Raw genomic sequence first — 27,608 nt, 5'->3', positions numbered from 1 at the left:
TTTTAAGCAATTATTTAAACTTATTGGAGCACCCCTGGGATTATTTTAGTTTCCATTGTGATAATATTAGTTGGGTTTTCTTAATTTTGGAAATGTCATTCAGAGCTACTGTATGTGCGTATGTATATAGATAATATTTTCTTACATTGCTTTTTTAGATTGCTGTGGGTGATGAGAAAACGCCAGAGGAAGACGCCATGGCTGTGGACAAGCAAACAGAGCCGGGAGTTAAGTAAGGCTAGAACACTGTTAAAATGAATGCTAAAAGCCTAAATTGTGATTATTAGCAAACTATATATCTCCTTCATCCATGGGGGACACTAGAGACATTGGGGTATTATAGGTGCCAGACGAGTCTGGGCACTAAATAGTTAATTCTTCACAGCACAGGCTCTTCCTCCTCTATACCCCACCCCTGCCTCCACAAGTCGTTTTTTTAGGACCACTTTGTTTAAGCACATCTTTATGAGCTGTTTTAGCAGCTTAGATAAGTTTTTTCCATTTATTTTATACTTTAGAGCCGGGCTACACACTGTACTCGGTGTAATAGCCGACAGCCCGTGCTCCACCATGCCGGCCACTCTGGGGTCACAAGACTGTCACTGGAGACAGTTGCCTTCACTCAGCAGGCTCCAAGGGATCGCAGAGGAGCCCGGTTACCAGGGTCACCAAGGAGGATCCCTCCCAGTCGGAGCAGCAGTCTGCAAACCAGAGCGGCCTGGATGCAGGTAAGGGTGTTCCGCTAGTCAGCTAGACACCATTTTAGGAGCTTGGCTATAAACTTAACTGAGCTACTGAAGCAGCTCTTAAAACTGCCCAAATTCTGAGGCACTAAAAAAAACTTGTGGAGGCAGGGGGTGAGGTATATAGGGATAGGAGCCTGTGCTGTGAACCTCTTAACTATTTAGTGCCCAGACTCTTCCGGCCCCTACTATGCCCCAATGTCTCCAGTGTCCCCCATGGAATCCTTGAAAAGGATTTAAACAATAAGCACAAAAATCCTGTTTTGTATTCAAACTGCAACAAACAAAAACAAAACCAGCTAAAAGAGGATTTTTGGTCATTTACTGTTGAATCCTTTTCTCTGAAGCAGGCTGTGGGACACGGGACCATGAGATTGTAGGTTGGGGCTGGAGCTGGCACTTAATGTAAACTATAGTGTTAAATCCTAAGCTCATCCCCCCTGCAACCACATTATGCCAGTACTTTTTTAAAAGAGTCTGGAGAGGCGTAGCAGAAACCTAGTGAAACTGTTAGAATCATAAAACAAACCAGTAGAGAAAAGACGGTCAAGAATCAAAACCCCACACGACTAAACGTGAGGGAAGGAACGCAGTGTTCCACAGCCTGCTTCAGAGAAAAGTAAGTGCAAGGCTGGTGGGACACTGAACCATGGGACATTCAACAGTCACCCCAAAGGGAGGGACTGCCTAAACAGGTAACTGTATGCCCAAAATGGGCATCGCTGGAGGCAAAAACATTAAAAAAAAGGTTAACAAGAAGTTAACATGTGGACAGAGGACCAGATAGCTGCATGACAGACCTGTTCAGCCGAAGCCCCGTGTCACACTTCCCAGGAGGTCGCCATCACTCTTGTGTAACACGCAGACAACCTATCTGGTGCCGGTCTCCCCACACTCGAATAAGCTTGAGTGAGAGCCAAGCGGGTCCAGTGCACAATGGTCTGCTTCGTAGCCGCCCAACAACGTTTGTATGTCGTTGTAAAGAACAAACAGAAAGTCTGTAAGGCGGACAAAAGAAGTCTTGTCCAAGTAAATCCACAGAGCTCGGACTATATCGAGCATAGCTAGATCAATAGCCATAAGCAGTACAAGCTTCAAAGGAACGAACTGAAGATCCGCTGAATCCAAAGGCTCAAATGGAGCCTTCTTGAGAGAAGATAAGACAAGATTAAGATCCCACGGTGCTACTGGCGAACGAAACAGTGGTTGAATACCCACCACACCCTGTAAAAAGGTTTGAATTTCTGAAAGAAGAGCTAACCGCCCTGGAAAAAAATAGGGCTGAATTGAGAACTTTTAAAGAACAAAGCTTAAGCCTGGTCTCCAAACCCCTTTGAAGCAAGGCCATGAAATGAGAGAGGCGAAACTTTGAGGTATGGACCCCTCTCTATTCCTACCACAATATGTAGATCTTCCTTACCTTGTGGTAATTTGGAGACAAAACCTGTTTCCGAGCTTGCAGCATGGTACGGTCCACCGAAAGAGAAAAACCTTTAGCCCTTAAAAGCTCGGTCTCAAAAGCCAGGATGTTAAAGCCAACCGAGGAAGGTCCTCGTAAGGAACCTGACCTTGCAGCAGGTCTGGTCGAAGTAGAAGACTCCACCCGGGACCTATCGACCCTTTGAAAATGTCTGCATACCACAACCTGTGTGGCCAGTTTGGAGCCACGAGGCTCACCGACACCCACTTATTCTTAATGTGCTTGAGTACCCAAGGCAAAATTGGGGTTGGTGGAAAGAGATATGCTAGATGGAAAACCCACAGTAGCCTGTTTTGTGGATCTCGCACAAAAGGGGAGCTTTGAAGTTGTGTCGAGAGGCCATGAGGTCCACCTGTGGAAGGCCCCACTTCCGAACCAACTAATAGAAGACCTCCGGATGGAGAGACACCTCTTCTGGTAGAAACTAGGGGTGGGAGATGTGATAAACCTTGGGGAGAGATAAAGTGGAGAGTGTTAAAGTACAAGCCAATCACCTCCTAACTGTTATGTTACAGGCTGTATTTGAAAAATGACAGGAGCAAATTGCTTGGTACTTTATTTCTCTCCACTTTATCTTTCTCCAAGGCTTAGTACATCTGCCCCTATGTTCTGCTGAGGAAGTCCGCTTCCCGATTGTCCACTCCCGATATGAACACTGTTGAGAGTGCTGGAACAAATAAAAAGAAAATTTAAGCTATAGAAGGCCTGCCCACAGCCCCAAAAACAATAGGTGCGTAACTCCTCAGGCACTTAAAGAACACTGGCATGATGGGGTTGCAGGGGTGAGGACCTGAGGATTTAAAGCTATAGTTTACATTAAGTGCCAGCTCCAGCCCCAACCTACAATCCCATAGTCCGGTGTTCCACCAGCCTTGCTGATAGAGAAACATAAACTTGTGTTTACGTAATAATACAAATAAAACCCTTATACCATTTTCGTTACTATAGTAGCTTGGGTGGAACAGGTCACATACTGATGATATAGGGCAGTCAGCCCCAGATCAACTTCTCAAACTTGTGCATTGAAGATGTAAATTAAGGTCATATCACTTATGGTGTTGTTTGGTACTTTTAATCACAGCACATGGAGCCTTCTATTGCTGCGATTGTCAGAAAAAATTGATTAGAAAATTATTACAATAAAGCAAAATTGTAGGGTTTGGTATTATTCTGTAAAACTTTTGCGTGTCCATTATTGAACTGGTCATGGGGGTAGACTTAACCATTCAGCGGTTTGTCTAAGTTGCTGAGGATCAGCAGCTTTGGCCGATGGACTTGTAGCCACAACAGAAATAAATACTTGGGATATATTTACTAAAGTGCAGGTTTTTAGAAGTGGAGATGTTGCCCATAGAAACCAATCAGATTCTCCTTAACATTTATCTAGCACTTCTAGAAAATAGCTAGAATCTGGTTGGTATGGGTAAAATTTTCACTTCTAAAAGCCCGCACTTTAGTAAATATACCCCTAAAGCAGAGAGTGGTTTAGCATTTATTTCTGTTTCTGTTGCCGCTTTAAATCCATCAGTGAAAGCCGCCGATCATTGGTTGCTTTGACAAACCACTGAATGGTGAATTTACCCCATAGTGTACTTTTTATGTGTCTGTTTCTGTTAAGTAATTTGTTTTCCTACATACTCACACATTTTTTTAGGTCTGAGAAATCCATATCTCCAAATGTACATAAGGAGTCCCCCAAACAGACTGCACCACTTGTGAGAGGCAGATTCCAGAGGCCGAAGCCTGACGTACAAGTAAAGGCATTAGTTAATAGAGAAAAGCTGGAGATTAATGAGGACATCCCTACAGAAATTAATGAGCAGTCCCCTGATGTCTCCAGTGCAGTCTCACAGAGCCACAAGGAAGAGGTTGCTGACCCTGGAGAGGTTAGAAAACTTTTACAGCTTTTTCTGTAACACCAGGGCTGGCCCGACCTATATGCCGGGTACGTGGCCAATTAGAACGCCAGACTGAGGATGGCTTCGCAGCAGTCACAGACAGTGAGTTATTCACTAGTCCCGATGGCCGCCCTGAGGGCAAGCATGCGCCGCATCGGTCTGCACTGTCTAGCGAGTGAAAGTGCTAGGCGGCGTGCCGTGGCTGGGACTGAGCCCCTCCTACTCCAGGTCCTCCCACAGTGCACAGATATGCGCCCGTCGGACACTACCCAGGCAGCAGCACTAAGTCAAGTGCTGACATGAAGCTGCTGCGGCTCTGCAGTCTGTGCCAGTACCTTGAAGAGCGGCAGTTGAGACAGAGCAGCACGAGAGGGCTGGAGGCAGTGATAAATTGTCTGGAGTGATGGGAAGACATTAGGAGGGAAAGGGCATTACAGGTATGAAGAGGACAGAGGGCAATATGAGACATGGGGAAGAACAATATAAGACGGGGGGGCAAGAGCAATACATGGTACGGGGGGACACAATACAAGACATGGAGGTGGGGTAAATGACAATATAAAATGGGGGGAGAGAACAATAACAAATGCATGGGAGGTACAATACAAGGTTTGGTGGGGGAGAAGACAAATTGAGACATGGGGGAGACCAACATAAGACATAGAGGGGGGAGAACAATGCAATGCATGGAGGGCGAGAGAACAATAGCGGACAGAGGCCCTCATTCAGAGCCGTACGCTCTGAGCAGAGCGCACGCTCTGAATGAGGGCCGGGCTCCATTTTCATGGAGCGTCCTCCTGGACGCTCGTATAGCTGTGGGTCACCACCCACAGGCTATACGAGCGTGCTTTGTGATGGCCGCGACCATCGAAATTGCGAGCCGGAGCCTGCGGTTGAGGTTTTCAACCGCAAGCTCCGGAGTGATTTTGGCTCTATCAGAGCCAAAATCACTCCCACTGACATCACTAGTGATGTCAGTGGGCCGGCTTCTGACGGGAGGCGTTCCCGTGGGAACGCCCCCGTCAGGGAGGCACGCCCCCGGCACGCCCACCAAAGGGGGCGTGCTGTCAATCAACATTGACAGCACGCCCCCTTTGATCGGACACAACGAGCGAAGGACTTTCCTTCGCTCGTCGCGTCTGGCGCATGTGCACGACGGAGCTCCCTCCGTCGTGCACATGCTCAGTGCATAACATCGACCCACTTGCGAGCGGACAGCCGCTCGCGAGTGGGTCTGAATCAGGCCCAGAGTGGGGGAGAGACAATACAAGGCATTTGTGTAGCTATGAAGTTGCATATTTGAACATGCTTTAGGTATGTGTATGGCTTTTTCCACGATACCCTGCCCCCTTATCTATTTCGGTCGCGTGCTTTCGGCGTGCGCAACGTTGCCCCCTGGGGGCGCCAAAAAAATAAAAAATATCCACTTACCTAAAGAATTGGCCTCGGGCCGGCCCTGAGTAACACATTAATGTATAACAGTGCACTGTTCTCAAGGAACGATTTATTAGTCTTGTGATTAGACTTTTATTGGTGAATATATATTTCTGTCATCCAAGGGGGGCACTGGGACTGTGGGTACAGTGGAGCTGTAGGAGATCTGGGCACTTTTTTGGGAGGGCAGGCTCCTACTCGCCCTATAACCTGCCTGAATCCTGGGAAGCCAGTTCTTTTTGGTGCCTCAAGGAAGAGGGCACGTTATTTAGGGACTGCAGCCCCTGTTAACTTCTTTTTTTTTTTTTTTTTTTAACAAGACACTGGGCTATCAGCTATGAGCATTATACACGTTACCACTGACCGCTCCATCACTCTCCTTCGGTGGCCAACACGTTGACAACGTAGTCGGTGTCACCGGGTACCTTCTCACACAGGCGTAAGGGATCTGCTGACTTCATAGCAGCTAATGCCGCTGGTGGTGGGGTGGGGGTGGGGGGGTGAATAGGTGGCGCTTACTCCTGGTAGGGGCAAACAGTTGTTTCTGTGATACCACTAGACCACCAGGGACACTGCTGCAACTGGGGTGCCATTATTAGACGGCAGGTCCCTGGGGTTGGCCAGACGGGGTGGAGCCTTTCCCTGTTCACTCCACCCCCCACCCTTGGGCTGGTTCCTGTCCTGGGCTCTTCACCAAGGCCTCCTCTCTACTCCCATTCCCAAACACTGTTGACACCATGCTTGATAGATATATATATCTATCTCATTTTTATTGTTTTTAGTTTGACAGAGAAGAAATGGACGTGTCCTCAGAAGTTGAAAGCCACAGACATGACTCTTCTGTCCCTGTTCCAGTTCCTTGTCCCATTCAGAAAGATTTTGGCTCAGGGGCTCCCCTTGCACAGCCAGTGGGATCAGATGCTGCCTCTGTCAACTCTGGAATGTTAGATATCAAGTAAGATTTTTGGGAAATCTGTTTGCTCTGTTTAAAGTGCTTGCTTGAATACACAGATTGGCTGAACCAATAATAATAATAATAATAATAATAATTCAGGTCACAAAGGGATTTAATATTTGTTCACCTCCACTGATGGCAGCAGTAAGCATATTCACAATGTGATATATAATAACTTACTGGACTAAAACAGTTTATCATTGTATAGTACATATGATATCGTGCTTTGTACTGTAAGTCCTTTTATTGGAGTAAATCTGACCATACTCCAGACCAACTTTCCTACAACCATCATACCGGTTGGTTGGAATGAAAACCCGGTAAAGCATGGGAGCAAATGACAATCAGCAATTTGCTCCCAAACACCGGAAAACAAGCGAATGCTGTTGTTCAGACAAGTTGTTTAAATCAAACAGATTTAACCAACTTGCCTGAATGGCTTTTCTACATCAGGGTCCATAGGTTAGCCACAGGATACCTTGGGGTATAGGTAATAACGTCAGGCATTGGGCACCATAGAGTTAAGTTTTCAGCCTCCCAGGATGCATCAGGGTCCCCCTCCTACATCCCGCCCCCGAGCCAAGGCATCCCAGTTTCGTTGGTGCCCGGCTCGGAGTCGGAGCACCTGTTTAGAGGGGGGCTAAGAATAGCCCCTGAAGTTTCTTTGAAGGCAGCTGGGGCTGCACATCTGGGAGTACAGCATGGCCAGTCAATGCCGACGTCCATGCGGTCTCCCCTACACCCCGCCGGTACCAGAACGCCGGTACTGATCCGGGGATGCTGGTAAGTGTCTGGGGTCACGGCTAGTGGTGACCCCAGATGCTTCGGACCATGGCCGGATCTAAGGGGAGCAGGTAAGCAGTGGGGGTCCCGCGGTGGGTCCCTGCTGAGAACATGGTCTACAGTCCCCAGGCAGGGGGATCCCTGGGGACTGGCTGCAGCGTGGAGCCAGGTACTAACCTGCGCTTCCACTATCCCCCTGGGACAGCGGGCCGCAGCTGAGCGGCAAGCGCTGCGGCGTCCCAGGGGTTAATTGCATGCCAGGGCAGCGCGCCTTCCCTGTATACAACCGGTGCCTCCCCTGCTGCACACAGCCCTCTCTGCGCTGCCGTTTGGTCCTGTGGCAGCACTCCTCCCCCAGGCCGGCCTCCTCTCTGTTCCTCGGTGGCCATCTTTGCAAAGCATGGTGAACGCTGCTGAAAGCTGCTGATCGGTGGCATCGCGGTCTGGGTCTCCCGGCATACCTCTCCTCCGTTGGCTTAAGGTCAGTGTATGCAGCGCTGTGTCCTACCAGACTCTGTGTCTGTGTAGTTGAGAAACAGCGCTGATAGTGCAGGGATTAATTTCTTCTGCATCGTATGTGACTTCTGCTAGCGTCTGCTGCCTGTACTTTCACTTTCTACTGTCAGCCATTTTACTGTCCCTGCTCTTACTCTGCTAAAGCCCTTGCGGTGCTGTGATTGCAGGGTGGTTCTCCCACTATACTAACAGGTATCAGTGAGAGGGGCAATGTACCAATAGCGAAGGGGGGAGGGTAAAGCGGAGGAGCTATGTTGGCAGTGTTATTTATTGGCGCGGCCAATTACTGTCACGGCACTGGTACAGGAACCTCCCTGGGCTTGTATCGCTAAGGCGCTTACAACTCTAGTGGGCCAGTTAGCTTCGCCACCTGCGTTTTCCCAGATGGGATTATCCCAGCAGTCAGTGGTGTCGTCACCCATGCAGGGTTTCCCGAGACAACTGATGTTACCCCACAGTCTCCCTATTTCCCCTCCCCAGGTTTCACAGGAGCCTGCATGAGTTAATTCTCTGACAACTTCAGTACAGCATTTGTCGGATGTTTTACAAGGGGAGTCTGTGTTGCGGCCACATAAGCGGCCTGTGGCGTATCTGTCTGCTCCTTATGAGGATGATGACGTGACGTCCAATGATGGGGAGATTCTGGATCTATCTGACCAGGAACCTCTCCGTACTAAAGAGTCGGATGCTAAGTCAAAGGTATTTATTCCTGGCCTTATTCGGGCAGTCCGCACGGCTTTAGTTATTGAGGATGATGATCCTCCGGTGTCAAAATCCAAATATGCCTTTTTCAAGGATATTAAGGGTGACGCCACAGTGTTTCCTCTTTCTGGTCAGTTAGTAGACCATTTAGAGGAGGCGTGGAAACACCCCGGAAAACGGTATCAGCCTCAGAGGCGCTTAGCCGTGGCTTCTCCGTTTGCTGACAATTATTTTTCTAAGTGGGAATCCCCTCCGCAGATGGATTCTCATGTGACACGCCTAGTCAGAAGTGCCACTTTGCCCATGCCTTCCATGTCCTCCTTGAAGGATGCTACGGACCGCAAGCTGGAAATCTGCCTAAAGTCCATTTATTCCCTTGCAGGGGGGGGGGCGTCCAGACCGGCTATGGCCGTGTGTTGGGTAGTCAGAGCTATGGAGCGCTGGGCTGATAGTTTGGAGGCGTCTTTGGACTCTTCGGCTGAACAGGCCGAGTTGGTGGGCAATCTCCGGGATTCGGCCACTTACATCAATGAAGCGGCCTTGGATATCAGTATCCTCACCTCTAGGATTTCTTCTGCAGCTGTTGCTGCTCGTTGCACCTTATGGTTGCGATCTTGGAAAGCGGACGCTGATTCCAAAAAGGGCTTAGAAGGTTTGCTTTTTAATGGAGAAGTCCTATTTGGTCCGGATCTGGACAAAACTGTAGCTACGCTTGCAGCAGCCAAATCTGCTTGTCTCCCGTCTGCTACGGTCCCTTCAAGTTCTGGTACGTCGTCCTTTCGGCCTTACAGGGCCCAGGGTAGGCCTAAAGTACCGTCTTTTTCCCCGACAGGCTGGGCCCAAGAAAGTCTGCGGCCTGAAGGTCTGGGCCTCCCTTTGGGGGATCCCAAAGTGGGAGGCCGCCTGCTTCAGTTCGCCCAGTGTTGGTCGATAACTACGACGGACACCTGGGTTCACAAGGTGGTTTCTCATGGGTATGCCCTCTCCTTTCGGCACAGGCCTCCATCCCGGTTCTTCACCACAGGCCTTCCACTAGACCGAAACAAAGCCTTGGAACTGCGGAAGGTTTTCAACACTATGCTCCAGGCTGGAGTTATAGTACCTGTTCCATTCTCCCAGAGGGGCCAGGGTTTCTATTCCAATCTGTTTTTGGTGCAGAAACCCAATGGGTCTTACCATCCAAAACTCAACCTCAAGGCCCTCAACAAGTCCTTGAGGGTGCCTCGGTTTCGGATGGAGACCCTTCGGTCCATTATTCTGGCGCTGGAACCTGGGGATTACATGGTGTCATTGGACATTCAGGACGCTTACCTGCATGTCCCTATTCTTTTGCGCCATCAGCAATACCTCAGGTTTGCAATCCGCAACGAACATTTCCAGTTCCGGGCGCTGCCTTTTGGACTGGCGACAGCTCCACGAGTGTTCACCAAGGTCATGGCGGCTCACCTGCGGACGCAAGGAGTCCGAATGTTACCGTATCTGAACGACCTTCTGTTGTTGGCAGGGTCTCCAGAGCTCCTTCTACGCCATCTGGACCTGACGATTGCAGTGCTGCAGCGTCACGGCTGGTTGATAAACTGGCATCCTGCACCTCGGGGCCTTGTTGGACTCCAGGCAACAGCGGATCTTTGTGACAGAGGAAAAGATCTCTGCTTTGCAGTTGAGGGTGCGCAGTTGTCTGCAGTGTCGCCGAGTGTCTGTGCACTCGGCGATGAGGTTGCTGGGCTCCATGGTGTCAGTATTCGACATGATGGAATATGCCCAGTTTCACTCCAGACCTCTGCAGCGATTGATCCTGTCCAAATGGAATCGACTGCCTCAGAGTCTAAAGTCCCAGACGATGGTGCTCACTCCGGGGGTTCGCCTGTCTCTAGCCTGGTGGTTGCAGACGAGGGTCAACAAGGGTCGCCCATTTTGGGTGGCGTACTGGGTCCTGTTAACAACGGACGCCAATCTCCGGGGCTGGGAAGCGGTCACGGGTCCACACTTGTTCCAGGGCAGGTGGCTCAGGCAGAAAAGGAGCTTCCAATAAACATCTTGGAACTCGGTGTTCAATGCTCTCCAGCAGGCACATCGGGTTCTCCAAAGTCACCCCGTGCAGGTCCAGTCAGACAACGCCACCACCGTGGCCTACATAAATCGACAAGGGGGAACCCGAAGTCAGGTGGCACTCGCAGAAGTGTCCCGCATCCTGTTCTGGGCGGAGCGCAATCTCCCGGCTATATCAGCGGTGTTCATCCCGGGAGTCCTCAACTGGGAAGCAGATTTTCTCAGCCGGCAGGAAGTACATCCGGGAGAATGGTCTTTGCACCAGGACGTCTTTCAACTTCTGGTGGACAGGTGGGGTCTTCCAGAGATAGACCTCATGGCGTCCCGGCACAACAACAAGTTGCCGGTGTATGGGTCTCGAACAAGAGACGAAAAGGCGTCTCTGGTGGATGCTCTGTCCGTCCAGTGGACGTTCCAGTTTGCCTACCTCTTTCCTCCATTTTCCCTTCTTCCGTGGGTAATCCGGAAATTCAAACAGGAAGGAGGTACGCTCCTGTTGATAGCTCCCGAGTGGCCCAGGCGGCACTGGTTCTCGGACCTCCAGAGTCTGTCAGTGGACGTTCCTCTGCGTTACCACTGCGGCCGGACCTGCTGTCACAGGGTCCTTGTCTTCACCCGGACCTGACTCGGTTGTCTTTGACGGCGTGGCTGTTGAGACGGCCATGTTAAGGTCCAGAGGGTTTTCCGGCTCTGTGGTGCAAACCATGCTAAGAGCTCGGAAGCCATCCTCTGCAAGAATATACCATCGTGTGTGGCATACGTTCTTCCAGTGGTGTCGACCTAGAGGTTATGCCCCTCGGGAGTTCTGCCTGTCTAGAGTGTTGGCTTTCCTACAGGCTGGCCTAGAGACCATGGGCTTCGCCTTGCTTCCCTGAAGGTGCATGTGTCTGCCCTGTCAGTCTGATTCCATCGTAGGATTGCTGCACTCCCTGATGTGCGCACCTTTATGCAAGGTATTCTTCGCATTCAGCCACCTTTTGTTCCACCGGTGGCTCCTTGGGATTTGGCTGTGGTCCTGAGAGCTCTCCAGGGACCGCCGTTCGAACCACTGGGCTCAGTGAACCTTAAATGGCTTACAGCTAAAACAGTATTCCTTCTGGCCATTGCTTCGGCCAGACGTGTTTCTGACTTAGGGGCTCTCTCCTGTAGACCCCCTTTTCTGATTTTTCATAGGAACAGGGCGGTGCTGCGCACTCGTCCTGGATCCCTTCCTAAAGTGGTTTCAATTCACCTGATCTTTCAGTGGGTGAGGCCACTTTGGATGTTGTGCGTGCCTTAAGGATTTATGTTGACCGCACTTCTTCTTTTAGGAAGTCGGATGCCTTGTTTGTCTTCTATGGCTTCCGTAAAAAGGGTTGGCCTGCTTCAAAGCAAACTTTGGCAGGTTGGATTCGTATGGCAATTTCAGAAGCTTATCTTCATGAAGGCCTTCCGGTTCCATCCTCTGTGAGGGCTCGTTCCACTAGGTCTGTGGGTCCTTTGTGGGCAGCTCGACGTGGTGCCTCTGCAGTCCAGATCTGCAAGCCTGCCACGTTGTCCTCTGTCCATACCTTTGTGAGGTATTACGCTTTTGACACCTTTGCCTCTCAGGATGCTTCCTTCGGGCGGCGGATTCTCCTTTCAGTACAGGAGCGTCCCCACCCTTAAAGGATACTGCTTTGGGACATCCCCAAGGTATCCTGTGGATACCCTATGGACCCTGATGTAGAAAATATGAGATATGGTAAGAACTTACCTTTGTTATCTCTATTTCTATGAAGTCCATAGGGTTCCACAGGACTCCCGCCCTGTCACACCTGTGCTGCAGATGGGCTTTACTCTGGTCACCGGTTTTTCCGTCTCCCTCTGGTGAGAATGTGATTCTTGTGTGTGTCCAGATCTTTCTTCTCTCTCTTCCTGCTCCTCCTCCAGCCTATGGCTTGGTACGTAACTGAGATGCCTTGGCTCGGGGGCGGAGTGTAGGAGGGGGACCCTGATGCATCCTTGGAGGCTGAAAACTTAACTCTATGGTGCCTGATGCCTGATGTCATCACCTATACCCCAAGGTATCCTGTGGAACCCTATGGACTTCGTATAAATAGAGATAACAAAGGTAAGTTCTTTCCAGATCTCATATTTTTTCGTGTTTTCCGTTGTTTGGAAGCATATTACTGATTGTAATTTGCTCTCAAGATTACCGGATTTTCATTCCAACTAACCAACTACACAGTAGGAGTGCTGTGACACTACAAGAACCACAGTTGAATAATGAATGGTTTAATAATTCTCCCGACAGACTTGAGGTATATGAAATACAAATACTTCAATACATAGAAAATTTGAAAATAAAACGATACAAGGACAATATAAAACATTGACCGAGCTGTCTGAACACACTATTTAAGCTGCTGCTTTTGACACAAAATAGCAAGTTATTGCAACCAGAGTATCAATTCAGGTTTTCCTGTTGGGACAATGGAGCAATATTTTGTAATCCACACTGGTTTAGAATCACCTGTTGCTCAAAAGGTATTGGATGTATTTGACTGAGTTTGGCCAAACGCTAAAACTTGCTACTTTAAATAAGTCGAAGTCACTCCAAAAATGTAAGAAATCTCCAAACAAGGGTGGTGTATTCCCGGTTCTTTCTACTTCAGGGTCCATAGGGGGTCCACAGGGTTGACCTTGGGGTATAGGTTGGGAACCAAATCCGGGCACCACGCAGTTAAAGCTTTTAGCTCCCAGGATGCACTGGGTCCACTGTCCCTATAACCCCACCCCCAAGCCAGAGGCACCTCAGTTTAAGTTGGTGCCCGGCCGGAGTCGGGTCACCGTTAGCGCAGGGGGAGCTGATTAGCAGCCCCTAAGCTTATTTTTTTTTTTTTTTAGGGACAAAGTTTTTTTATGGACTTTGGACTCTTCAGAGCGGCAGCGTCGGACTGTCCATAGGACGTCTAAGCTGCCGCTCCGTCACCCCGCTGGCGCTGAGACGCCAGTACAGATCTGGGGATCTCAGCGGGACCCCAGAGTCTGTACTAGCCGGACTCTGCGGGCGCCCAGGACTGCTGCCGGATCCACGGGGAGCAGGTAAGGTCGCGGATCACCGCTTGCGGTGATCCGCGCATTTCAAATGCAGTCCTGTGCCTCCGGTCTCAGGGGACAGACCGGAGGCGCCGGCAGTGGCGGCGGGCCCCCCATACCCCGTGTGTCCACTAGACCACCAGGGACTTAACGATCGGTGCAGGGAGCCGGCGTCCCGGGGGTTAATAGCCGGCCAGGGGAGGCAGCCTTCCCTGTTACAGCGGCTCCTCCCCTCAGCTCAGCGCGCCTTTCAGTATCCATAGTCTGGCGTCGCTGAGCTGCTTCCTCCGCGGGCCACGCTTCCTCTGAGGTCTCCAGCGGCCATTTTATCTCTGTGGTGCAGCAGAAATCTCTCAGGATGGCAGTGAGTCCAGTCCCCCTGCGTACCTCACCATCAGGTCAGTGTACACAGCGCTGTAGCCTTCCCAGACACTGAATCTGGGCAGTTGAATGCAGTGTAATAGTGCAGTATATTATATGACATGTTTATGTATATATGTATATATCTGCATTGTATGTGACTTATGCTAGTGCTGACTGTACGTTATTCTCTCACCTGTCAGTGTATATCTATCCCTTTTCTTTATCTGCCCTAATACAGCTGTACTTAGGGTGGTTCTGAGACCTCACATTTATATACTTGTTAATATTTGTGTGGTTTGTCACATACTGTTGCGTGCTGCACGTTGCCATATTTTAGATGGAACTGTGTGTTGCATACGCTGAAAATGGGTCCCTGCAGCTATTTTTGGCATCAGTCAGGACCAGTATAGTGCTGCTTAATATTTCCGCCAAGATGGGTCAGATATGTCTGACCAGGAGATAGAGCGTTATACTGCACCCATTTTTACTATCCTGCAAGTCATGTGCTGCAGGTGTTAGTGCGGAGGATTTGACTCATAAAGGGTTCTGTATGTGGCGTCATCTGGTGCCGGCCTCTTTCACGACCCCCTTGGGCGGTTTGTTTTCTCGGGATCCTCTCAATTGCGGATCGCCGGGCGGGCCCCATTGTTGTACCTCACTTGGGGTTACTTCACCATACTGCCCTTTTCATCTCAGGGTATCTCGCAGCTTCTTGCACTCTTCCCCTGTGACACAGACTACCGCTCCCTGCAGGGGTTTTTTGCAGTATATGAATTCCCCCTGGTGCCACAATAGTCTGTCATTCCCCTTGCAGGGATTACCACAACAGCCACCCTGGGTGGATGTCGTTTTCTACGAAACGCTAATTGGCGTGGTTGACGCCCTGTGGTTACTTCCCAGTTGGCTCTGCCGTGAACTGGGTACTGTTCGGGGCTCTTTCCCTCTTACACGGGGGGAAGCCTATTTCAGGTATTATTATCCCTGCTTTAGGGCTGGTAGCAGGTCCATTCTGGTTAGAGTGAATGTTGACCTGCACCTGTATCATACACCCTCAGTATTGCGTGCCTTCGGGTTACCTGTTGCTGACTAGCGGGTGGATCGCATAGCGGGACTCTGGCTGTTGCCAGATAGGAGGTGTTACAACAGTGTTTGGCCTCCTGTCCCAAATTCCCTGAGGGTCATCACGAGCCCCTCCTGGGGGGGATGGGCGTGTTACTCGTCTGATTACAGACGTTACTACGCCTCCCATTCCTGCGTGGTCGGATTCTTCGGATCCGTAGGTGGTAACTCTGCCTGAAATCAGTATACTTGCTTTCGGGAGTTGTTACCCATCCTACCATGGCTATAGCATGGTTGGTTAATACTATTGCATATTGGGTTGATGCATTTGTAACGTTTTTTTCCCCTCCAACACGTCGGGGGTTCAAATGTATTTGGTCGCTCATGTAATATATGCAGTTGTCATAGGTGGACATGCCTATATTGGATACCAGTCTCCTAACTTTCAGAGTTCCGGCTGCGACTGTATCCTCCGTAATACCCTATGGCTGCGCTCTGAGAATGCAGAGGTGCAGATACCATCTTTAGGGTTGATATTGTTTGGTCCTGACCTTGACAAGATTGTAGTAACATTGGCAGTATTACTAACGACAAGTTTACCGCTTTCAGCTATGCACACTACAAGGCCTCAGACTAAGTCTGTTAAGTCTTTTTTGTCCTCTCGGTCAGCCTAAAGGTCTGTTTCTTCGTAGACTGTCGGCATCTACAAGGGCCGACATATCCAGTACCGAGCAGGCCTGGACTGCCAGCCGATCCTGCTTCTGAACCTACGGATATCTCTTCAGTCTGACGGGACAGGCCTACAACTGGGAGATACCGATTTTCTCAGTTCGCCCGGTATTAGTGTCAAGTTGCCGCGGCTACGTGGGTAGGAGGGTACGCCCTCTTTACAAGGGCCTTACAGATCCAGAAAGCTATGCAGTTGTTGCGGTAAGCGGAGCTAATTGGGCCATCCCCACTATCTCAGTGAGGGACTGGTTGTTCTGTTTTCTTTCTGGTGCGGTGGCTGAATGGTCCTCTTTGGCCTGTTCTCTGTCTCAATTCCCTGAACCAGTTCCTAAAGCTACCTGGGCTCAGGAGGAAATCCCTATGCTCCATCATACGATGTTTGGAACCTGGGGACTTTAGGGTATCACTGGATATACAGGACGCGTGCCTACGGGTACTTACAGAGACCTTTCCTCAGCATGGGCTGAGGTTTGCTGTATCACAGCAACACTTACAATTTTTCGGGCTCTGCCTGTTGGGACTGTCCTCAGCCCCACAGGGGTTTACCAGCGTTTTGGATTTTCTGACAGTTCTTCTGTTCAGTATATCCCAATGCTCCTGTACCTGGACGGCCTCCTGCTCTTAGCGGGATCACCGGGGTACTTTACGGCCAGGTCAGGATGACTCTGGCTTCTTCAGGGTGCAGACGTTTAATCAACGGGGAAAAAGTCCTCCCTGCATCCCTTTCTGGGTATTCATCATCTAGGATCCCTGCTGGATTCTCAGAATCTGAGAATTCTTCTGGCGTAAGACGGAATCTCCTCTCTTCCATTAGGAGTACATGGTTGTCTGCGCAGTCGACAGATGTCTTTACACTCTGGGATGCATGGTGGAATGGGCTCAGTTCCATTCCAGGCCTTTCCATAATTGGCTCATCTCCAGATGGAATGAGTTTTTTCTGTCGGATAACTGTTCAAACGATGATGCTCTCTCCGGAGGCAAGTCGGTCCCTGTCCGGGTGGCTATGGCCATCTCGTCCAGGGTTTTATTTGCTAGGGACAGTGTCTGGACCGAATCCTTTTCAGTGCAGTTGGACGTCTGTCGATTCCACCCTGTCAATTAACTTACTCTGGCATAACTCTTGTTTCCCGGTGAACCTGAAAAGGTTCAGTCCGACAGGGTCAGGACAGTGGCTTCCTTTTTAGCAACACTGTTCGTTGGGTGGCAATGACAGGTATGTCACATATTCGGACATAGTCCGAGGGTCTCCTCCCGACCATCTCTGCAGCGTTCATTTCAGGAGCTCTCCATTGGGAAGCGGGAGTCCTCAGCCGTCACGACGTGCATCCCGGGGACTAGTCTCTTCCCCAAGAGAGGTTTCATCTCCTGGTGAGCAGGGGGGGCCCCCCTGAGGTGACCCTCATGGCCTTCTGACTTTATCACACTAGGGTGTTACAGTTCAGCTCTGGGGATTCTGAAGCAAACTTCAGCGACTCTTTGTCGGTGAAGTGGTCCTTCCACTTTGTGTACCTGTGTTCTCCGGTCTCCCTTCTTCCTCGAGGTCTTTGGAAGTGTTTTCAATCGAGACGGAGATGCTTTCCTGCTGGTGGCTCCTGATTGCCCCAGATGTCAGGGGTACTTGGATCTTCGGAGTCTCTACATCGATACTCCATCCCTGATGCTTCACTGCCCGGACCTGTTGTCTCAGGGTCCTTGGTTTTGCCTTGGACCTGGGTCGTTTGTCTTTGACTGTGTCCTTACAGTGGTCTTACGGCTTCCCTGGCTTTGTCATCGTTGGAATGATTAGAGCACATGGATCAGCTTTTGCTGGGACCTACCACAAACTGTGGCAGCCATAAATCTTATGGTACTGTACCTGTCGATACAATCCTCCGGTGTCCAGGATTTCCAGATATTCTGGCATTCCTTCCGGCTGGCTTGGGTTTCACACTTGGCCTGGTCTTCCTGACAGTGCGGATCTCTACACTGTCAGTATGGTTAAGATATGGAATTGCTTCACTCTGGTATCCAGTTCATCCTTTGGAGTGTTTTCTTGATTATGCCTCCATTTGTCCTCCCCAGGGACTCCTTGGGAGTAAGTAGTGGTTCTTCTTTACCTCCGGGGACAGTCAATGGAACCGCTGGTTGTGATAGCCATTACATGGTCTATTGCTTAGGCTCTCTCTTTCTCTCAGGGTGTTTATATCAACCAGGAGAGTGTCTGAATTGGGAGCGTTCTCATGTGGCTCCCTCTTCTGGAGGGCATCATGTCAGGGTGGGAGTTGCTCTCGCCCTGTGTTTCTTCTTAGTGGTTTTCAGGTTCCATATTATTCTGGAACTTATGGTACGGCCATTCTGTCCCCAGTCCTCTCGGCTGGTGTGGCCTCATTGACGGTGGTCTGGCCTCTTTGGATTTATGTGATCCGTTCAGGTTCCTTACGGAAATCGGACTCCTTATTGGTGGTCTGAGATTTCTGGTTTTCACAGGAAAGGATGGCCGGCCTATAACCAAATGTTGACTTGGATGGCCTCGTAGGTCTTCCTCAGGGGCCTACCCATGGGTAGGCCTTCCTGTTGTTGATGCTTGTTTTTTCTCGGGCCATGTGACCCTCGTGTGCGGCTCGCTGTGGCGCCTCGGCTGTTTTGCCTTACTAGGTGGCCACGTGGTCTTCTGTCCACACCTTTTTAAGGTTCTAGGCATTGGTTTCCTTTGCCTCTCAGGATGCTTCCTTTTTGGCGACGGATTCTCCTCTCAGCACAGGAGCGTCCCCACCCTTGGTTGAACTGCTTTGGGACATCCCCAAGGTCAACCCTGTGGACCCCCTATGGACCCTGAAGTAGAAAACAAGAGATATGGTAAGAACTTACCTTTGTTATCTCTGTTTCTACGAAGTCCATAGGGTCCACAGGGCGCCCGCCCTGACGCACCTGGCTTCATATGGGCTGTGTGGCTGGTCACCGGTTTTCCGTCTCCCATTTCGGTGAGTATGGTTATTGAGTGTTCCAGTTTTCTCTCTCTTTTTCTCTCCTCCTCCGGCCTTTGGCTACTTACAAACTGAGGTGCCTCTGGCTTGGGGGTGGGGTTATAGGGAGAGTGGACCCAGTGCATCCTGGGAGCTAAAAGCTTTAACTGCGTGGTGCCCGGATTTGGTTCCCAACCTATACCCCAAGGTCAACCCTGTGGACCCTATGGACTTCGTAGAAACAGAGATAACAAAGGTAAGTTCTTACCATATCTCTTGTTTTTAACTGCAGTTGCACCGTGGTTTTTCCAATAACCTGTTAAACATTAGGCAATATCACAAGTTATAAAATGTATTTTTGTTAAAGTCGCAATCGCAGGCAGTGGACCTCAATCCTGCCTGGGATAAAAATGGTATTTACTGAACCTGCGAGTATCAGACCTCCGCCAGCAATCATAAAGTCAAATAAATAAGGCCAATATGTAAAGGAGCGGCCGTAGCCGTCTATTACTGCGGTACTCACTGAGCTTGCAGCTGCTCGACCTCTGTCATCAGTCGTGTGGTTCAGACCGGTGCGGGTGGGTTTAGAGTGGGCGGCTGTGGCAGTCTTCATGTGCAGCATAGTGCTGCCGAAGTATGGAATAACCCAGTAGACGATGTTCAGCATCGTGACTGTAGCAGGTGCAGCAGTGATTTAATGAATAGAGCTTGGGGTCTGATAATGCAGCAAGACTTGTGCGGATAGCTCTGGGAGCTTGATGGTGTGGCAATACTTCCTCTGACATCACTGGAGGTGTGTGGCTGACGCGTTTTTCGGCAGTAAGCCATTTCTTCAAGAGCCGTAGTCCCTGTGACCATCTCTCCCTTAGAAACCCTGAGTAGCCAATCAGGAGTAATTAGTAATTTCAATCTAAAGTTAGACTGGTCTCAATTATATAATTAACTAATTAGATCCCGGTCAGCAGGGAATTAAACACACACTAAAAGCACACTGAACAAATGTATATAACACCTATTCATTATTATATATAAAATATACATGTAGACTGACCTTTATAAAGTATTTAAATAAAAATAAATGTAGCAATCATAAACTTACCGGGCTTTAACAGTTTCAATTATCAGAAGTATAAACACAAGAAAGCAAAATACATATTGAAGAGAAAAACCTAGAAAAGAGATAGATGGATAGAGAGATAGATATAGATATATATATATATATATATGTATAGAGAGAGAGATTTAATATATATACACATGGTATTAATGAATCGAAATGAATAAAAATATATATAAATAAAAATATATTTCAAATGTATAAATAAAAACTAAGATTGTAAGGAGCACTTAACATAAAGAATGAATGAAAGAGGAGAGAAAGGATCCCTAGACTATGATAGATCCAATAATGGGAGACACTAGAGAATGGAAAGGGATGGAAAGGATGCCACAGTGCAATTGATCGAATATAGAAATGGAAGACCTTAAGGAGGGTAGTGCTGGAAATCTACTATAAGGGGCTACAGTTGAGGCTGTAAGTAAGTAATCACTTCAAATGTGCGTTAAATTAACCTGGGTCATACCACACTACCACCAGGGACCTGGAGTGTATAAGGCAGGTCCCACAATTCACCCACACATCCAAATGTGGGAGAATCAGGAGAGGAATCTAGGGGGGAACATACCAAGACAAGGTTGTAAATAGCTCCATCTGGACCCGATGGTGTCATTTAGGCCATTCGGGGCTAGAGTGTTTAATTTAAAGATCCAAAACGCCTCTTTTTTGCAGAGATGCCGGAATCTGTCCCCTTTTCTCTTGGTAGATTTAATCTGTTCAATGGCCATCACTTTTAAATGATCTATGCCGGCTCCAGGGCAAGAGGAGAAGTGTCGAGGTACACTACAATTCGTTAATTATATATTGACTCCCCGTCTGTGCTCTATGAAGCGAGTATTTAGAGTCCGAATTTGCTGCCTGGCTACCAGATTTTGCAGTGAGGGAGAAAGCAGATTTTCATCATCCGCCACAGAGATTCGTGCCTATCGTATTGCGGCGTTCATTTCATGCACAGGAGTGCATGTGCTGAGTGTCATCTGCGGTGACTGCTGTGCCTCTGTCCGTCCCATCCTGCACTGACGACTCCTCTCCACCCTGGCCTGCTATGACCCATGCTGTCTGTCTCAGTCTACGCTGATTCTCCTGTACGTCCCGACTGTCTGTCTCCTTTCTCTGGCTGCATAAAGCTCTCTGGTAATAGGGTCTATGAATGACCAGGGATTGCGGAGCAGCTTCAGAGGGATAGTGGTGTGACCATGAGGGGAGGGGGGTTCTGTTGTACTTTCTGGCACCATTGTTTTATATGAAATGTGGTCCATTATTACTGGAGGGTGGGGGGTGGAGTAAAGGAGCTGTGCAGAGCAGTGACTATTCATGTTAACCATGTTACTATATCCATTCAACTGCAACTATTTTGTGGACTAGTATAGTGTGTATAACAGTTGCATAACACAGAGCTGTGCTCCTCGCTCACTCCTGTAATTTTTTTGGGGGGGCCAGTGATCTGGCTCTTACACTTTCATCCTGGATCCTAGATTTTAGAAAAATTTGTCAAGCCCTGCTGTAACGCACATCCACATTGTAATACATAAATCACGTGTGTAGACTTGCAGATCAGAAAGTTCCTAATCCTAAACATGTCTCCACTAGAGAAGGACTTAACATCGGAATGCCTGTGTTGTGCATGCTGGCATGTTATACAACAATTGGTACCACAGTTATAGAAACCATCTGGTTTTGGTGGGAGCCAGGATAACTCAGGATTTTCAGTAGTGTCATTACCGGTTCCGTTCCTCAAGCTGCTCAGTGCCAATTTTTGTTTTAATATCTTTGACTGCCTGAAGAGTACCCTAGAGGCTTCAGAGATCGCAAGAGCCAAAAGTTTGTCCATCTTTAGCAGAGAGGAATTTTTTTATATAATCCTTCTAATTTAATGTGCCGAAGAATTATATTGAGTGATAAATGCAAGCAATCTATCGTTCTCATTAGATCCTAATGAAAAAAATGGACAGGTTGATGGTCTAGTTCTATTTGTCAGGATCAATATTCCACTTTGTCTTTTTTTTTTTTGCCTGCTCAAGTGCTTTGTCCAAAATTGAACATGGGTAGTCCTGTTCAAGAAATGTGAGGTACAACTTCTGTGATTGTTGTTCGAACATTTCTCTATTGGAACAGTTCCTCCTCAACAGAAGGAACTTTCAGCTCTGAAGGTGACAACTATCATAATTAAGGTATTTGTTACAGTCTACTTCCTTAGAATAAGTGGAAGTGCCCAGCAAATTATCTGAAACAGTAATGTCCAAGTAATTTATGCTCTATGCACTATACGAACTTGTGAATTTCAAACTAAAATCATTATTATTTAAGCGATCAACAAATGTAGTGACAGAGTGCATCCCCACCCCAAACAAAAACAAATCCTCTTTTCTACTTCAGGGTCCATAGAGGGTCCACAGGGTTGACCTTGGGTGTATAGCTGGATCTGGATCCACGGGCACCACACAGTTAAAGCTTTTGCTGCTCCCAGGATGCACTTGGGTCCATCCTCCTCTATACCCCGCCCCCGAGCCACAGGCACACCAGTTTTAGCTGGTGCCCGGCCAGAGTCGGGTCACCCTGGCGCGGTGGGGCTGCATATGCAGCCCCTAAGCTTATTTTTATTTTTTAAGAAGATATTTATTTATTTTTACTTCTTCAGAGCAGCAGCATCAGACTGTCTGTTTGGACGTTCACGCTGCCGCTCCAACAACCCCTCTGGTGCTGCAACGCCAGTACTGATCTGGGGATCGCAGCGGGACCCCGGAGTTAGTACTAGCAGGGCTTCGGGACCTACACAGACTGCTGCCGGAGTCACGGGGACAGGTAAGCCGCAGGCAGCGCATCGCGGCAGCGCTAGTAGTGGCGGCGGGCTCCCCCTTCATAGGAATACCCCGCGTGACCGCTGGACCACCAGGGAATAAGTGCTGGACGGGAACCAGCGTCCCTGGGGTTAATCACTAGCCAGGGGAGGCAGCCTTCCCTGGTTTAGCAGCTCCTCCCCTCAGCTCAGCGCGCCTTCTCTCATGCGTGCTGGCGTCGCTGAGCTGCTCCTCCTGCGGCCACTCCTCCTCAGAGCTCTCCAGCGGCCATCTTCTGGCAGCAACGCAGATCTCACAGGCAGTGCTTGGACCGGTCCCCCTGTGCAAAAGGACTGTGTTCGCAGCGCTATAGCCCTCCCAGACACTGAATCTGGGAGGTTGATTGTAGCTAAAGGTGCAGTGAGTATTATCTTCCTGCATGGTATGTGACTTTTGCTAGTATTGCCTGTCTGTGCTATTTTTCTGCTGACTGTCATCTTATACCTATCCCTTTCCTTCGCCTGCGGCCCGCAGGTGTGTGGGGGAAGGGCGGTTTCACTTATATAAATCAAAGTATTTGTGAGGTCGGTCACATACAGTGGTGTGCTACTCAGTACCATTATGTGGGCTGTTTGTGTTGCATACTTGGGAGTGCGCAGGTGTTACACGCCTCACCTCTTCTCGGTGATCTATATTTATTACAAATTTATTGTGTTATGTCTGATGAGGAGAATGAGCTCTCCGTGGCTCCTGTGTTGTTTTCCTGCCGACGCTGTTCGGCAGGGGTTGATAGGGAGGATTTATCACAGGATGGTCTGTGCTGGCGGTGCCAGCTAGTGCCTGGCCCCTCTATACCCCCTACGACGCAGGATCCTCCTTGGGCGATGTTTTCGCAGGTGCTGGCGTCAATCGCGGACCGTTTAGCGGTCCTGACTGCAGTCCCTATTAGGTCGTTGCCCCAGCCTACCATCCCCCATTCCCCGGGTGTTCCGCATTTGTTGCAGTCTCCCCCCGGGTCTCAGACTGTGGGTCCTTATTCGGGGTTGCCTGTGTACGTACAGTCTCCCTCAGTGACGCAGCAGTCCATGGTACCCTTTCAGTGGTATCCTCAGACAGTTCCTCCACCCTGGGTGGATGTACTCTCCAGCTTTTCAGTCGATGTTACAAAGTGACATGCCCCCAAAGGCGTCCAAGCGCCTCGTTACGGCTTCACTGGCTGCGCAGTTAACGGACACGGACGTGTCTTCAGATGACGGAGAAGTACATGAGGACACTGACTCGGATGCCATGGCCCAGGAGGTGGAGACTAAGTTCTCCATTAATGTGCCGGCATTGGTTAGGGCGGTGCGGGCCATCCTTCACATAGAGGAGGATGCACCGGCTCCTAGGTCGAAGTATCCTAATTTTAAAAAGGCTAAGGTAACTTCGAATGTTCTTTCCCCTGTCTGACCAATTGACGCATCATATGGCGGGGGCCTGGCAGTCGCCCAGTAAGAGATTCCAACCACAGAAATGGTTGGCGTCCAACTATCCTTTTCCTGAGGCTCATTGCAGGAAATGGGAAATCCCACCTGCGGTGGATTCCCATGTCACCCGCTTAATTAAAAGTGCTACATTGCCGTCTATCTCTTCTCTGAAGGATCCTACGGACAGGAAAGTGGAGACTTGTTTAAAGTCTATCTACTCTCTCTCTGGGGCAGTGGCCCGTCCATCCATGGCCATCTCTTGGGTGGCTAAGGCCGTTGAGAGCTGGGCCAACGCTTTAAAGGGTACTCTTCCAGACGATGTCCGGATATACAGAGAGCGTTAATAGGACAGATGACTGATGTGGCTTCCTATATTGGGGAAGCATCGTTAGATGCCAGCCTGCTGACCTCTAGGGTTTCGGCTGCAGCTGTGTCTGCTCGTCGTTCTTTGTTTCTGCGGTCCTGGAGAGCTGACACAGACTCTAAAAAGGGCCCGGAGGACTTACCTTTTAATGGGGAGTTGCTGTTTGGTCCAGACTTGGACAAAATTAGTGGATACTCTGGCTAAATCCGTTTTAACTGCGTGGTTCCCGTGGATCCAGTTCCAGCTATACCCCCAAGGTCAACCCTGTGGACCCTATGGACTTCGTAGAAACAGAGATAACAAAGGTAAGTTCTTACCATATCTCTTGTTATACTTACCATAGAAAACCATGTTTGCCCCGAACCCGCCATTCCAAATGTAGTGTTCCTCAAATGCCCCATGTAGAGGTTTGCAAAGCTCTTGGTGATCCTGGGTCCCATGGCAGTACCGTAAATTTGTAAAAAAAAATTTGAATCAGTAAGGGCAGCTGTGGCTGTTTGGCAGCTGTGGTTAAAGGCACCAAGTGTTAAATGCATAAACAAACCTTGACCAACATCTAAAGTAATTTCAAATTAAAAACTGATTTCTTTAAAATTTGTCTAAAAGTAACTAACCTAAAACTCACCATGTACTACACATTTCTTTTCATCAAAACACTCCTTTGTATTTTCTCTAATGCAGGGATGGGGAACCTCAGGTCCGGGGGCAGTGTAAGGCCCCCAGAATCATTTGGTACGGCCCTCGGAGCTTTATTCTGCTAGCTTCATCTGGCTAGCAGGGTGCCTAGAATGGCACCCTGCAGTCAGAATCTATGCAGCAATGCCGCCTGGAGCATCCTTAGGAAGCTTCAGATGCTCACACCACTGACCTTACAGCTCCCCGGAGCATCCTCAGGATGCTCCGGGCATTGCTGTAATCACTGGATATTGTGGCCCCGCCCCGGTGTGACATCACACGGAGAGGTCGTGGCCTGCACCGGCCCAGCGAATAATATTTTATAAATCAAAATGGCCCTCAGCAAAAAAAAGGTTCCCCACCCCTGCTCTAAGGATATAACATCCTTAACTCTCTCTGCATCTCACCTCTCTGTGCTCATTGCAGCCGTACTGCAAACCTCACGTGGCCCCCATCACCCTCCAAATCAATAAATGTGCTTTATGGAGTCCACACTCTATCACAGCTTATCATTATTTTACATCTGAACATCTCTTTACATCTGAACATCTCTTTACAACTACTACTTTCACCAATGTCTACATTTACGTGAGACTGCTGGTTCACACCTTAACCAAACTCTTTAAAAAGCCCTTGATGAAGTGGCTTCAGCTACCCATCAAACTTCACATAAACTGAAATAACAACCATGGCTTTAAACAGACACCTACAAAAACTGTCAAGTAAAATAGAATGTTATTGACTTAAATCTTAATCCAAATGACTTCCTCACATACTGTAAAATAGGAGTCCACCCATCTGTCATCTTAATCCTCTGTCCCATGCTCACTGTCTACCCCATCTGTGTCACCCCTGTCTGTCTGCCCCTCCCCTTTAGAATGAAAGTTCTCACGAGCAGGGCCCTCTTCCCTCATGTGCTTTTCCTTCCTTTACTCATATTGTTATCTACTCTATACCTCTTATAACAGCACCTAACCCTTGATTTATGCCACCTTGCTACTGTTGCAGCAATGTTTATATACCTTGTACTTGTCTTGTACTGTATGTCACTGTTTTCTTGTTCTGTTCAACTGTTTCTGTACCTTGTTTATGTACTATGTAAGACGCTGCAGAACCCTTGTTGCGCCATATAAAGGAGAATAATAATAATAAAATGTGAAATAATTGTGTTGTAAAATGAAGCTGATCAATGATGAGAGAAATCCATGTGACGTCTCAGACAAATTTCTACTTCAGGGTCCATAGGGTATCCACAGGATACCTTGGGGTATAGGTGTGACGTCAGTCGCAGGGCACCAAAGAGTTAAGCTTTCAGCCTCCCAGGATGCACTAGGTCCCCCTCCTATACCCCGCCCCCGGGCCAAGGCACCTCAGTTTAGTTTGGTGCCCGGCCGGAGTCGGGTGCACCTGTTGGAGTGGGGGCTAGAAGAGCCCCTGAAGCTTTTTCTTCATGCAGCTGTGGCTGCACATCTGGATGAACAGCATGGACAGTCAGTCCTGATGTCCATGCTGTCTTCCCTACACCCCGCCGGTACCAGAACGCCGGTACTGATCCGGGGATGCTGGTGGGCGTCTGGGGTCACAGCTAGCGGTGACCCCAGATGCTCCGGACCATGGCCGGATTCAAGGGGGACAGAGGTAAGCAGCGGGGTCCCGCGGTGGGTCCCCGCTGATCACATGGTCCTAAGTCCCCAGGCAGGGGGCTCCCTGGGGACTGGCTGCAGCGTGGAGCCAGGCGACCAACCTGCGCTTCCACTACCCCCTGGGACAGCGGACCGCAGCAGAGCGGTAGCGCTGCGGCGTCCCAGGGGTTAAATGCATGCCAGGGGAGCGCGCCTTCCCTGTCTCACAGCCAGCGCCTCCCCCGCTGCACACAGCCCTCTCTGCACTGTGCTGACTGGTCCTGTGTCAGCGCTCCTCCCCCAGGCCAGCTTCTCTCTGCTCCTCGGCGGCCATCTTCTCTGCAACGCATGGTGAACGCTGCTGGAAGTCTGGAAGGAAGCATCGTGGTCTGGGTCCCCCCGCATACCTCTCCTCCGCTGTGGCTCAGGTCTGTGTATGCAGCGCTGTGTCCTACCAGGCCCTGTGTCTGTGTAGTTGAGTGATCAGCGCTGTTAGTGCAGGAATTGTTATTTCTCTGCATTGTATGTGACTGTGCTAGCGCTGCCTGTAACTTTTCTTCTCTAAACTGTCAGCTTTATTACTGTCCCTGTTCTTCTGCTAAAGCCCTTGCGGTGCGGTGCTGCAGGGTGGTCTCTCGCCTATTTAATACTTAATTGGTGAGAGAGGTCACATACGTGGTGCCATCATGTCTGAAAGTGATTTTCCCCTCCGGCTACAGTGTACCACGTGCAAAGTACCATTAGCGGAGGGGGAGGGTAGCGCGGAGGGCCTTTGCCGGCAGTGTTTGTCCATGGCGCGGCCTATTACGGTTACAGCACCGGTACAGGAGCCGCCCTGGGCTTGTTTCGCTCAGGCGTTAACAGCTTTAGTGGG

The 27,608-nt window shown here is 49.4% G+C and overlaps 1 protein-coding gene across 2 annotated transcripts in view; it reads left to right on the top strand.

Annotated features, from left to right (window-relative positions):
• BDP1 (BDP1 general transcription factor IIIB subunit) overlaps positions 1-27,608 on the top strand; it is a 184,713-nt gene that overhangs the window by 88,021 nt on the left and 69,084 nt on the right. For both annotated transcript variants that reach the window (XM_088443767.1, XM_088443766.1), the window contains 3 exons: positions 159-232; positions 3,878-4,109; positions 6,338-6,510. In XM_088443767.1, coding sequence (XP_088299893.1) covers positions 159-232; positions 3,878-4,109; positions 6,338-6,510 — 479 coding nt within the window. The remainder of the gene's footprint in view (positions 1-158; positions 233-3,877; positions 4,110-6,337; positions 6,511-27,608) is intronic.

The sequence above is a fragment of the Taudactylus pleione genome, unplaced genomic scaffold, assembly GCF_031769625.1.
Source record: "Taudactylus pleione unplaced genomic scaffold, aTauple2 ptg000333l, whole genome shotgun sequence".
Lineage (NCBI taxonomy): Eukaryota > Metazoa > Chordata > Amphibia > Anura > Myobatrachidae > Taudactylus > Taudactylus pleione.
This window is presented reverse-complemented; position numbering and strand designations above follow the sequence as displayed.